At 40.4% G+C, this 14139-nt stretch overlaps 1 protein-coding gene across 3 annotated transcripts in view; it reads right to left on the minus strand.

Annotated features, from left to right (window-relative positions):
• Nucleotides 1-13898, minus strand: part of STIM2 (stromal interaction molecule 2) — a 73900-nt gene extending 60002 nt beyond the window's left edge. For 2 of the 3 annotated variants that reach the window (XM_069014305.1, XM_069014306.1), the window contains exon 1: nt 12696-12987. In XM_069014305.1, coding sequence (XP_068870406.1) covers nt 12696-12867 — 172 coding nt within the window. In that variant the 5' untranslated portion in view covers nt 12868-12987. Of the gene's footprint in view, nt 1-12695; nt 12988-13883 lie in introns of those variants that run through there. The other variant, XM_069014307.1, reaches the window with a different exon arrangement.
• Nucleotides 13899-14139: the final 241 nt, after the last annotated feature.

Here is a 14139-nt window from a genome sequence, read left to right on the forward strand (position 1 = left end):
CAAACAAACCAGCTCCAACTTCTATTTTGAAGTATCCTCTGTTTAACAGCAGTTTGAGATAGACCAAAGAAGTAGCAGGTTTAAAAATATTTCTAAGTGAGAAATCCAAAACCATCAGGTGAGGCTACTTCATAAAATACGTGAACATGTCAGAGCCAATGGCTCATTTTTCATGCAAATATTACAGGCTATTTAAAGCTCCTGGGCAAGATGCACAGGACAAGAACAGCACTTACCTTGCCCTAGCACAACTGCAATAGAGAACTTCATTATTGGTGTTGGTACTTGACACCACCACTACGAACACCATAATTCACCCTTTCCTATGTCTCTAAGTTACACCTGCTTCACATGCCAACACTAAGAAAAGACTCAGGAACTATCCTCTCCACTAGGTATCAAACAACTCTGGGGTTAAGCAGAATACTTTAGGGAAATGTCTTATATGCTTTAGCTCCACACAATACAGACTGTGCTGTAGTTAAGTGCTGATGTCAAATTCACTACCTAGCCAAACAAAAGGAACTCTTTGAAATACACAGCAGTTGTATAAATGGCAGCCTCTGTGTTGATCCCAGGACATAAGATGTTGTTTTCCATAGCAGTTTACCGTTGATTTTTCCAATTCTCAACTGTGTGCAGTAAGCAATAAAGAATTTCATATTTAAGTCAGTCTTCTTCAAAATTCTGAATGCAAAACTTGCCAAGAAAAACAACTATAGCTCTGTCTTGATAGTTAAACACATGCTCCTTTCCAGCTTCTAACTAGTCTCTTACTACATTCCCAATTAACATAGGAGAATTAAGCTCATCCTTTATGGTCATTGAAACTACAGCACAGACCTGAAAAAGCAAACTCAATTTTCACTCCTTTGAACACCATATTTCCCTTAATTTTCATGCGCAAAAAGTCCTTGTTACCAGCAGTGTTTCACTTCCACTTTTGTTTTAATTGTGTACACCAACAAAATTTTGAAGAAGGCAACCTGAAGTAGACACATTCATGAAACATTTCTGAGGTCAGTTTTCAGAGCAGAACCCAAGACAAGACCAGATAGTTTCATTTCAAGTATTCACAATCACATGAGAAGGAGTGAAACAATTCTTTTCATTGCAATAACCCTTATAAATCTTTGGGGATGGGGCAGGTGGTGGACTGAATAAAAAATACAGGAGGCCACAAAGTCCGAGAAGTTAGTTATTTTCCCGCAATATCCTACAAATAAGAGTGGCCTTGTAGTAACTACAGAGTAAATGCCCACATTCCAAAGCAATTTGGATGAATGATCTTCAAAAATTAGTTGATTAACCTGCAAAATCGTCACTATCACCTAAAACCCTACAGCTGCCTAAAATCTCCACCCACAGTCAGATCTGAAGGTAAAAGACCAAAGACAGATAGCAAGGCACAATATCTAGTCTTTAAGCAGTTATGCTATTACTGTATTCTGAAAACTCTGTATATTCAGTTGTTATGCTTAGTCCTCTGCCTAAAGTCTTCTCAAACACTTCACAGACCCCAAAAACATAGCATCAAAACAACATATGACCAGAAGAGTCCACTATTATTCCCAGAAGCCCTTCTTAAAACATTTCTCCTAAAGCATAAAAAAACAACTATTTGAATGAATAATCAACTAATATATTCATATTTAAAGAATAAAAAGAATAATTTGGGCAACAAGGCAATGGCTGTCTTGTTCTTTGGCTTTTGTAAGAAAGTTGATCTGCTGCTGACAACCTTTTGGGCACAGAAAACTAAGTATGATAAAAGAAAGTCAAAACCAAAAAAATCATTGTAATTCTGCTAACTTCTGTCATGAAAGAAATTTCAGTGTTAGGAGACAGCAAACTAATACAAATCAAGAGCAGAAACACAGTTCAATAAAATCAATTTTAAAAGTGAGTCAATGCCAGCAAAAATTTTGCCAGTCTTCAAACTGAAAACACCCAATTAGTTACGTCTCCCAAAAACTAACCACACAAATTATGGTGCAGCTTACTACATCATTATGACATTCTCCTTTAAGCATTTTACCCTTATTCTTTCTACTTTAGCAATCACTTTAAACATTTGCACAAAGAGAAAAAATGAAATGCTAACGGAAATGGCAACTATATGGTCAAATTGTTTAGTCTCAAGGGACACAACCATACCTTGCAGTTTCACAGAAGATAAGCAAAAACATATGAAATGGCCACACTTACTCAAAGGTGTCCACCCAATTCAATCTTGCCAAGGACCATCTAGCAGCAAATGGTGCAGCACAGAGGCTGATGGCAACAAATTTTTTTCCCCAAAACAACACATTTTTCTTTTACAGAACAGTCCACTGTAATGAGATTTCTAGCTCAATTGTACCTGTTCATGCAGACATGTTCTCCCACTTCACCCTAGAAACTGGGAAGGGGGGCAGTGATATATCTATTTGCAAACATTCTGCTGATTTTGCAGTTAATGCCTCCAGGTCTCATAGCATGAAAATAAGTACCAGTCTTCCTTCAGTTACCTGCTTTATAATACTCATTATTTCAAAGAGGCCTACCACACCCTTGCTATCTCCGTCCTAAGACTTGAAACCCATCTGGCTGTCACGGTGCTTTTCCATCCCTCCCTCCACCTTCTCGGCCTTCCTTGCTCCAGCCCAGTGTTCATTCAACCTTTGCTTAGCTAATTTCAGCATATTATTCCAGCAAAAAATGAACCCATTAAATTGAAACAGCTCAGCATGAGGAAGAAGACAGGCTGAAGGCCTAAACCACAGCTGCCTTTAGCTTCTGAAGAACTACAGCCACAGGGCAGGTCTTTTAACACCAAGAAGTCCTACTTGCTTATCTTACACAAAAATATGCATATAAAAGCACTGGCAAGCTTGATTCAAGCATCTTAGCTCGGTTGGTTAGAGCATGGCTCTAGTAACGCTGAGGTTGTGGGCTCAGTCGAAGCATGGGCCATTTACATAGGAGTAGGACTCGATGATCCCTGCAGATCCCTTCTAACTCAGAATATTCTCTGTGTGTTTCTGTGTATTTTCTAGTTTTACACATCCTTTCAAGTGACAGTGATTAGTATTCTATTTCTCTGTCTTCATACTTTGTAGTATTTCCTCCTGACCAACAACCAGGCTTTTTCCAAAGAAGAATCCACTATTATTCCCAAAAATCTCAACTATAACAGCTAATCAGAGATCCATTTAATCACTTAAATCAACTCTAAGAATACACTTAATGGTACGAAAGTACTCATTAAAGCAAGCTCCTTCCTCTTTTTTCTTCCTGCACCACTCTTTTGCACGTCAACACTACCATCTCATCTCCCTGTCACACAATATCATGAAATACTTTTAGAGACTTCTGCACGCAACAGCAGCTTAACATTGAGTCCCAGCTCATCACCCCACCACACACCAAACTTCCATTTATTTCTGATCCTCCATTTGTAACCATCTACTACTGCGCAGATGCATCCCTTTTCCTTCCATTAAGACACGATACTCGTGATTGTTCATCACTGTTTTGTAAGAAAACAGTGACTTCTGTGAACCTGATCACAGACCAGGTTGCATACAGAGCTTCCACTTTGTTGGAATAAGGAAATCTTATCAGTCATCAACATCAAGAGAAATTAGAGCCTTGACTACTGTTCATAGGATACTATAAACAGACATGAGGCAACATAAAACAAGCTTCCGAGTGCTTCAGAGACAAAAAAATAACACATCACAGATGCATAGTTTCTTAGGATGTTTACTTAATAAGCAAAACAAACTAGTTTTACTTGGATTCTTTTATAACAGTGTTTAAAAGTAGTCAGTTGGATGCATTTAGAGTTCAGATAGGTGGGGTTTTTAGCTTTCAAACATCCACAGCCAAATCAGAATGGGACATGTTCTTATTATCCTGTATTAATAAAATCATATTTCATCAGTTTTACTTTATAGAAGTAAATAATTATGCCTGGGCAAGCAATTTCAATTTTGAGAAATAAACTCTTACAATAAACCAATAGGCAAAAACCAAATTAACTCCCAAAACAAAGGTTTCTTTCCAAACCATCCATTTTTCTATAAGCTACTATAGTCTACAGTAACTGATCGCTTTAAGAAGCTCTGCTAAAATCATGGCTCTACTGCTAATCTAAAAGCCCCTCTCCACAAGTGCTATGGATAGCTGAAGTATTTCCTTACCAATTTTGAATGTCATTTTTCAGATTCACAGTTGGTAACATCTGGGTAAAACGTTGCTTTTTGTGAGTACCTAAGTCTCCCTTTACCCAACTCTCTCAATTTGTATTTACTTGGCATGTGTGGGCTTACACTAAAATGGTTAATAATACTTTCCTTCAGCACTTTTATCTCTTCACAAGACACTGCAGTGCAGCTGTGCACTGAACTGAAGCAAAGACCTGATCCTGATGAAAAGAACCCCCAGCTTTCAGCTCAGTCAATTCCCCCAAGCAGGCCACCTCCAGACATGATAAGTGAGCAGCTGGAACACACAAAATAGATGGGGAGGGAGAGAAAGCAACAAGCACAAAGGAGGAGCACCCTTTCCTGCAGAAACAGCCCATTTCAAGGTCAAGTTAAACCAGTCACAAGGTTAACATCTTGTAAAGCTGCAGAGCTACAGGTCCCCAACCCCTGCCTGCAACACTATCACTGTAAAACCACTGGCAGTGGAGGTATACAAGACCAAAGCCAAAATACTACTTTACTTTAAATGCAGTCTTAGAATGAAATCCCGGTGAATACATAACACAGGTTCATACACTGAAGTCAATGGAATCCTTTTCAGTGGCTCTCATCTGTATTTTAGACTGACCTATTACTGTGCTGTTTCCAAAGTAACTAGAATACCCTCTACAGCACTGATAACCATATTCAGGGAACTTGAACCAGGTATGAACAAGAGACTGAGGCAGCCAGGTTCCAAAAAAATACTGGCAGAGTTAAGTTTTTCAAATAAAAATTAAAAATGTACTCTGGGAAAGACAACTGTCTCTATGCATTTCATTTGCAACTAAAAACCACAAGTAGGAAAAGATATAAATATACTTGTCATTCTTGACACATAACAGTACAAATTTTGGAACTATATGATATTATATAATCTAATCTTCATATTTAGCAAAACAGTAAAAAGTATTTGGCATTAAAAAAAAGGCAATTTCATTTTCACTTCCAAACAATTTTTAATACTTCAGGCAATGAAAATAACTAAAGCCAGTGGTATTTTCACGTAGAAATACAATGTTACAGCAAGAAGTTACCTTGCAACCTTCTATGTAGAGCAATCTAGAATTAAAATAACGGTAGAAGGAAGACTCCTACTCAGAAAAACTACCTTTCATATTTGTTTCAAAATCATCACAGAACACCTGATTTGCTTAAGCTTTTTATTTGTTAACAGTATAATATTTCTTTCTTGTTGTTCTTCAAATGAAAATACTGTGTAGAATTTCAAAATGAGGAAAAACTGATCAAGCTTGTAATTTCCAGACTGCTAGAGAGAAACAACATAAGATTCTTTTTATATGCTTTAGATCTAGGCATAAAAACAGAAGACCCACCTGCTAAATGCATCTAGTGAGGGCAGGAGGGGGGAAGGCATTTCAAGTAAAAGCCTGTGTCTGGGACAAAAAAAAATTCAGCAGATTGACAAAAGTTATTAGTCAAAGCTTATAATTTCCTAGCAAAGCTCACTGAACATACTTCTACATGAAAACAGAGTAAATCTAAAAAATAATCGTTTATTGAGCAATTCACTCATTTGTCAAATGCTACACATATTAAAAAAAAAAATAACCACATTCAGGAGTTATTCTTGACAAATCTCCAGAGGAGCCACAAAGAGTTATTTACTATTAGAAATAAAATACCATTTGTGTGAAAATTTCCTTTCTAAATAACATATTTAATCTGCAGAAAACTCTGAATTTAAGTAATTGAGTTCACAGAGCCACTAGATGGAACTGAAAAAACCTGTTCCTTTATCTGTGTAACACTATTACATGTTTAATAATAGCATACAATTAACCCCTTCCAAAAGGGCATTCAGACCACACCTTCATGTGAGGAAAGTTTCTCCTTTTAAGGAGAAAGTACACAGAGCCAAGAAAACCAAAATGTCTTCAGCAAACTTTTATTCAACAAAACCTTACTTAAATTCATACTCTATCACAAGGTTTGTTTGCTTTTAAACACAGCTTTAAATAGGTTCAGCTAAACTACTGTTTTTAGTAAACTACTCATCTAAATTCTAGAAGCTGAGCACATGACCATTTCTTACAATAACTACAGAAACACAGTATACACCAAAAAAAAAAAAATCAATCAGGTATTAAAATTTTAGCTGGAGACAGTATCAGAGGGCTGGGCTGCTGACAATTTTTAAATGATTTATAAGGTACCAGAAAAGGTAGGAAATAGAAAGTGCTGCCTAGAAGAAAAGGATCAAAGCTATCTTCGAATTCCTATAAATTCTGAGCTACTGCAGAAGTTAAAGCTTCACACAATCCAAGTAGCCTCAACAACAATTCCAATTTACACAAGCTTCTGTGGTGCTGCTTGTGGTTTGCAATACAAGCTGCAGTAACTCAGTGATGGGTTCCCTTCCCATCTCAACATCTAGGAATCACTAGAGAAGCAAGATTCACCTGCAGTAGCGTAACACTGTCTGCATAGAGAGAAAATCTCCTGATATACTTAAAAATCTTGGCAAGAGACCACAGGAATGAGATTAAAAAGGTCAGTGGTTCTTACCTGTTAATTGAATTCTGTTTAATCAAATGAGTCAACTGTTCTGTGTGCTGTACACTCAAATTCTGAATTGTTCTGACAAGCACATTATCTTCAATTTCCAAGATGAATTTTAGTTAAAATTCTAGAATACATCTCATTATACAGATTTAAAGACACCCGCCTCTACTAGGTCTTCGAAAAATGCCATGGATTTTTTGGATTTGAAGGAAAATGAGCAAGATCCAGAAAAAAGGGGCAAGAGGAAGAAAGGTATAGATAAACTCTCTTCATCTAAGTTTGAATTGCTCAGAGAAATCAAGTAAACAAGTGCAAATTTTCTGACAATCATCATACTCTGTTTGTGCTGATCCTAAATTTTAACAATGCATTATAATTTTATTCAGCCCTCCCCTTTCAGATATGCAGACAGTTTCCATAGTAACTGAAGATACTTAGTAGTAACCAAAGGCAGAATAACTATAACTTATGTAATAACTTGAAACTCACCTTGGTTTCTAAAAATGTATATGTGCTTATTTTAGGACAACAAACATTGTGGTTATTTATTTTTTCACACTCCCTTATGTGCTCAAGATAAACATCTCAAGTTCCTGTATTTTAAAACGCCAGTTTCACAGACAGGATTTAACAGATTAATCCCAATGAAGTCTTCCCATACAGCAGGATTTCTGCAGTAAATTAGTCAATGCTTATGTAAAATAATACACTTTTGACTTCTGAAGAGTCTTTGACCATGCACTAAATACTCAAAAAAAAAAAAAAGAGCACTAGTAATTTTCTTAGCTTTCCCACATCACAGCTCTTTGCTGTACGCTCCTCTCCCTAAATGCTGATTGAGAATGAATACTAAATACAAAAAAAGATGTACAAGTTAGAGAACACAAACTAAAAATCAATTAGAAAGCTATCAAACTGCTTACTTCATGCAAATGCTAAAAAAATATGTATTTTTAGGTGATTTTCATAGTAATAGTATCATCATGGGAAATCTAATCATGATCAACAGCTCCTGTCACTGGGTACAGTCCTCTTTTGACAAATATATGGCAGCTCAATCCAGTTATGATAGATCAGTATCCCTGGAGTTAAGCAGAAGAAAATGAGTCATGCCCAAGTTGCGTGGGACCAGCTTGTAAGAATCTGGTAGGAGGTCCTCAGAAAAGCAGAGCTGTCTTCAGAAAGCTTACAGCTGAAAGGGCAACACAAAAACCTGCTGAAGGAGAGATGACAGAGTTCAAATATTTCAGGGACCAACACTAGGGGTTTTAACAAAGGGTCTGCTACATACTACTACTCTTAACACACACAAAAAAAATACCAGCTAAATAACCTTTCTAAATCACAACACTAAGACTGAATCTTCAGAAGAGGTGAAGGTAAAAAGCTCACAGAGCACCAGAAGGTGCAGAACACACTAGCAGAAGAACTGAAGAGTTACAATCAAAACACTAGAACGCTGTAAGGTAAAAAAACTCAGCTAAGGGCAGAGGAAGTTACAAATGCTTGATATCTTATCTCTGAGTGGGAGTCCAATGCCACTCAGCTACATAAAGGCCATGATTTTTCCTGGTTAATTTTTTTTAATATTTGTTTCAAAACTGTCTACAAATCCAGCCATTCACAGCTTTTTTAACTGTATCTCATAGTTATGACAATGCAACTGCTGACTGAGCTATCAAAACACAGATCACACCTGAATTTCTCCTATTCTTCATCACTAAAAATAAAAAACATGCTAAGAAATTAAAAACTTAATTCAACTGAGAAACTAATTCTATTCTAGAGACAAATGACTGCATTGAGACGCTATCAAAAAATAAATGATAGCTCGAAGTCAACATGCTTTAGAGGAGACAGGACTTGAAATTTCTGTCCTCCTACCAGCAATGGCAAAACCAGATTACAAGGAGCTTTACTAGAGACAACCAGAAGTAATGGAATTGCAAAAAAAAAAAAAAGCAAACCTGTAATGCTGAGTCTTTATCACTAGAGAAATCTACTAGCAGTTTACTAAGAAGGCAACAGAAGTCTCATAGCTCACAAACTTTTAAGAGCAGTGCATGCCAAAATAGCCATGCAAAAGCATTTTGCTATGTGACCAAATTCACCATCCTCTTTCTATTAGTTCACCATACACAAAGTCTCACTCACAACCACCAAAGTCCAGATACATTATTCAAGACCCAAAAAAGCCACTGATGCAGTTTCACAGTCACCTTAGTGATGAAACTCTATGAACAGCTCTGTTCTCTCTCTAGGTGCCATCACAGGAAGCAGACCATCCTTGTTCCCCTCTCTTGACCCCATGGTCCTCCCTCTTCTCTGCACTGGTGCTAGGCTTAAAGCAAATCAAGAAAGAGTCTGGTAAGAAATTCAAAGTTTTTCCTGGTGCCTGTGGTTCTTGTCACGTTCCTGCAAGCCAAAGCAACAGACAGTGCCCATCACAACATTAGAGCAAGTCCAGTGGTACAAAGTAGAAAGGGAGCATGAAACTCCTTCCCTCCTTGTGGTTTTCCAGCAGTGGGATGAGCATGCCTACTCCTACCAGCTCTCTTGTGGTAACAATATTGTGTGCATGGGCAGCTGGGGTCAACTCCAGAGAAAAAATCCCCACTTAAACAGCCACCCACATTAGAACAGCTTAAGCCAATTGTAAAATTGCAGCTAAGAACACATTTTCCAGAAACCTTCACTTCTGAAATGCCAAAATCTGATTAATTTTAAGAGCTCAGAGTGTTAAGATGATGGCTAAGTTCCAGAACAGAGTGCAATTAAAAGAAAAATCTTTGAATTACTAAGAAAAAGGTTACATTATGTTGCCTATTGTTTCTTCAGTAAATACAATGTAGTGCTGTAGTTAAAACTGGTCTCAAAAATTGTAAGACATAATTTGAGAGAAATTTATTAGCCAAATACAGGTGCAGGTTCTCTGTCGCATCCAAAGGCAGACAAGTTAATCCATGATCATGGATAATTTAAACACGAAAAGAATCCACAATTATCCAGAATCACAAAGCAACTTAAAATTGGGTGAATATGAAAATGTGAAAAAGTGTTATCTTTAAGCTTAGAACAGAAGGTTCCTTAAAACCTTCTACAAAATTAAGTAGTGAACAAGCAGAGCTGGAGTGAATAGCAAACAGCCCCATAATGTTCCCTCCAACGGAGACACAGTTTTGTTGGTCCAATTTTCATAATCGTGACTAAATACCTTCAAGCACAGTGTCATATGTTACCTATTCAGCTGTCATTTAAAAATACTGTTAAAAAGGCACATATACACAGGCAAGACAACAGTAATGATAATCTATATAAAAAATTAAGTAAATACCTGAATATCTGATGAAATATGGCAAAAATAGAATCATAGGTACTTCCCTAGTCCTAAAACTCATCGTACATCCCTCTTCTGTCAAAGTGTCTAGATTATCTTTGCCACTTTCTTCTCTAAACCAATAAAAACCTCTAATAATGGGAACCTGTTTAACAATCTACATAATTTGACTGTTATAGGTAAAAACTTTCCAGCCTATATTTAATCTAAATCACACCCCCTAAAATTTACTTCCTCTTAGCCTACATCTCAACCACAGGAAAAAAAAAAAAGCTTAAAAAAAACCCCCAATGCTTCTGTGAACCATTTCTTGCATACATACCCATCACACAGCCTTTTCCACCACATCAAAATAATGCAACACTTTGATGAAAAAAAAAATTAATTCATAGGTTCTGAGCCTCTCAAGCCACATCGTTACCGTCCTCTGTATTTTTTGGATTTAATACTCAAAACTAGAGACAAAAGTGCAATCAAAAAGAAAAAATAAAAGCCTTCTGTAATTTAAACTGGATCAGCATATCCAAGGATGGCATCTACTTTTGCCAGCTGCATGTTGCTCATTCGGACCAATTTGTGACTAGGAGTCATGAATTATTTCCTACAGCTCTGTTTCCCAAACATCTCAATTTGAGCATCCCATAGCCTCTTCCTAGCACAGCATTTTATATTTAGCAGCTTTTTATCTTCTGCATTGTACTTCTCAAACCTGTCAAAACTACTGAATTAAAAGTTTATTCTGTTCTTCTCCAGACAAGTGTTGGCACTCTCTCCTAACTCAACAGGACATTTGCAACTTTTGTCTTTTAGGAAAATGACAGATAATATAGCTAAAATCACCCCCTGAAAAAGTCATCTGGTTCTTTCCAAACCTTCAGGAGTTATTCCAGCTCCACAAAAAGTAACTTAAAACTACTTGGGAGTTAGTTAGATAGGCAAACAACTTCCATGACAAATTGAAACACGTATTTATTAACTGGATGAACGTGGAACTATGTTGAAACCCCCGAAAATTTAACACTGTTTCTAAGGTGGCTTTCAAGCATATGTATTTTCCAGACCATACTGCCACGTAACACAATAAATTCACTCATAGCACATTAGATTTCTGAAATAATTGCATTTCTTCTTCACCAGAGTCACTGCTAAGAGGGAGAGAACACAGTTGATAGGCATCTCAGTACCTTTACAGTCCATAAAACATTAAAAAAATTTGGTTTTTTCATACAGACTGACACATCCAAATTGATTAAGCACAAAATGTAGACAGTGTCAGCACTATTCATAGTAAGAACCGTTTAATACCACCTACAACCAGATTAATCACAATCAAAAAAAAAAAGAGAGTAAGCTGTTCTGATACAGCATTTCCACAACACCCTTGGGAGGTACAACTGCTGCTTCACAGACTGCGGATGTTCCAACTTCCTCAGTTTATACAGCAAGCCAACAGATTGGACAATTCAGATTTCAGAAACGTCGTGTCCTCTAACAGGACCGCTAGATCACGTAGCCTTGCATCTCTATCTTGGAGTTATTTCTTGACCACTGCTGACATTTCATTAATTATAATTAAAATTCATGTCTTTAAGGTGTTGGGCTGAGAAGAAACCCAGCTGAAGTTGTGTCATCAGCTGAAGTTCAGAACTTTCATGTCAGGGTGTCAATAGTATTCCAAACATCATCAGAAATTTTTCTCTGATAAGAAAAGCACACTACTTTGATTCGAAAGAGATATGGGCTTTTCTTGTTTCATCCACCTTCCATGTTCTTCCTTCCAATTACAGAGCTTTTTGAAAAGCACATTATGAGACAGGACAAACTTCTAAATGTTTCCGAGAATTTCCTAAGATACAAATCCCATTTTCTTAAGTGAACTGTCTAAAGGCGATAATGCTTCCTCCTTACAAGATAGATTCAGAATGTGTATAAGCAATTCAGAGCCATCAAAGCCTGCTTAAATTAGATTATTTTAAATGTTTCAGTAAAACCGCTGGTTTTAATTGCAGGCATTACCAATTGCCCTAAGTACAGTAATGAGACTTTTCTTTGAAGAATTAAGTGAAGGCTGGAATGCTTTCCACTTTCCTGGAGAATTAAACCCCCCTGGGGGCAGGGATGGACACCTCTGCCTTTGCAGGAGCTGTGCTGCGATGCAGCAGGACCCGCGAGCTGGCTGTGGCGGGTCCCTCGCCCGTCCCCGCCGCAGCCCCATCCCCGCCGGAGGCCGCCCGCGGGTGCGGCGCCGGGGCGGGCGCGCTCGGGGGTTCTCGGCCGCGGCTGGCGGCGCCCCGGACACCCGCACGGGCGGCACCGCGGGAGGCGACGCGGAAGCGGCGGCTCCGGATCTCAACAATATCGCTATTCAACAGGATCCTGCACACATCCTGCGGCGGGCTCCTTCCCGGGAAGGGCCGCGCCGGGCAGTACCGCAGTGCCGCCGCCGCAGCTGGACCCCCTGCAGACCGGCCCGGCGCCCTCTGCAGAGCCGCACCGCGCCCGGCCCCCCGGCGGCGGCAGGCGGACGGAGGCGCCCGGGAGTGCCGCGGACCCCGGGAAAACAGCGTCCCACCCCTGCACCGACACGCGGGGGCCGTTACCTGTCACCGGCTCCGCCGCAGAGGCGGCCGCGCCTCCCCGTCCTCCCCGCCGGCCGCCGCCGCCGTCCGCAGCCTCCAGCTCGCACCCCGCGCCCGCGGCGGGCAGGAGCAGCCCCAGCAGAAGCAGGCAGGTCGGCACCGGCCGCACGCCGGGCGCTCGGAGCCCGCTCATCGGTACCGCCGCTGCCGCGGAGCAAAGGCAGGAACACAAGGACGGAAGGAAGGAAGGCAGGGGCTGAGCTCTGCGCCGCTGCCGCTCCGGCGGCACGAACCCGCTCCGCACCGGCCCCGCGCCGCCTCCCGGCGCTTCCGGCGGCCCCCGCGCGGCCGGGCGACACGTCACCGCGCGGTGACGTCACCGGGAGGGGCGGTGAGGGCCGCGCGGCCCCGGCCTCGGCCCCCGTCCCGATCCCGGTCCCGGTCCCGGTCCCGATCCCGATCCCCATCCCGATCCCGATCCCCATCCTCCCGCAGCGCGGCCCGGCCCAGCCCAGCCGCTCGTACCGGGGAGCTTCTGTCCGGTGCGGGCAGCAGCAGTCCCGCGGCGGCCCTCGGGGGGCCCGCCCGGCTCCCCGCCAGCCCGTGCCGGCACCTGCGGAGCGCCGGCTCTCCCGGGCCGCCAGGCGTGTCCCAGAACCCCTTAGATCCAGACCGGCTGAGCCGGATTCAGGAAAGGGACAACGTGAAAAAAAGATATTTTAGCTACAGGGCAAAACTCCGAGAGTTCGGACTTTGTTACACTTGCCCCTATCGCACCACCAATAGCAGACACCTGAGGAGAGCTTTCTGAAGTTTCGGTTCGGTGTGTACTACAGCCTTCTCAAAACATAAACAAAAGGAGAAAAGGAAGAGTTTCAAGTCTGATCTCACACAACTGAAACCAGGAACCCTAAGTCTTAACAAAGACGGAACCGCGATTTCATTATGCTTAAATTCTTGACCAAAAAAAAAACCACTTTTGCTTATGATGTTTCCATCAAGCCACTGAATGGCAGTAAAGTCTGTGCTTTGTCCTGTCCAAACCTGTGGTAATTTCCAGCATTCTGTTTAGAACCATTTAACGAAAATAACACAGCCTTTAAAGACCAAATTTAATCTATCTTAGATACACAATACATGAGAAAATAATGCAGCACCGCTGCTAAAAGCTATATAAATATTACCTTTCCTATTAACTATTGTAGTTACCTAAGAAATAACAGAAGAGGGGTTGAAAGAGTCTTGAGAAAAGCCTTTGCCTGCTCTGTAGGCCCTACAGGAGACAGGAGCACAAAATGGAGTTGTACAAGCTGCTTCTGCGGGTCAGCAGAAAGCTAACTGGAAAGCTAACTGTGAAATCATTACAGTACTATTAAATGCAGCAGGAAACAATTTCCCTAGTGACATAGTTGGCATGCAAACTCCATCCCAGATGAAACATATTTTTATTGAAAAAAAACCCAAA

This window comes from Aphelocoma coerulescens, chromosome 4 (genome assembly GCF_041296385.1).
Source record: "Aphelocoma coerulescens isolate FSJ_1873_10779 chromosome 4, UR_Acoe_1.0, whole genome shotgun sequence".
NCBI classification, from domain to species: domain Eukaryota; kingdom Metazoa; phylum Chordata; class Aves; order Passeriformes; family Corvidae; genus Aphelocoma; species Aphelocoma coerulescens.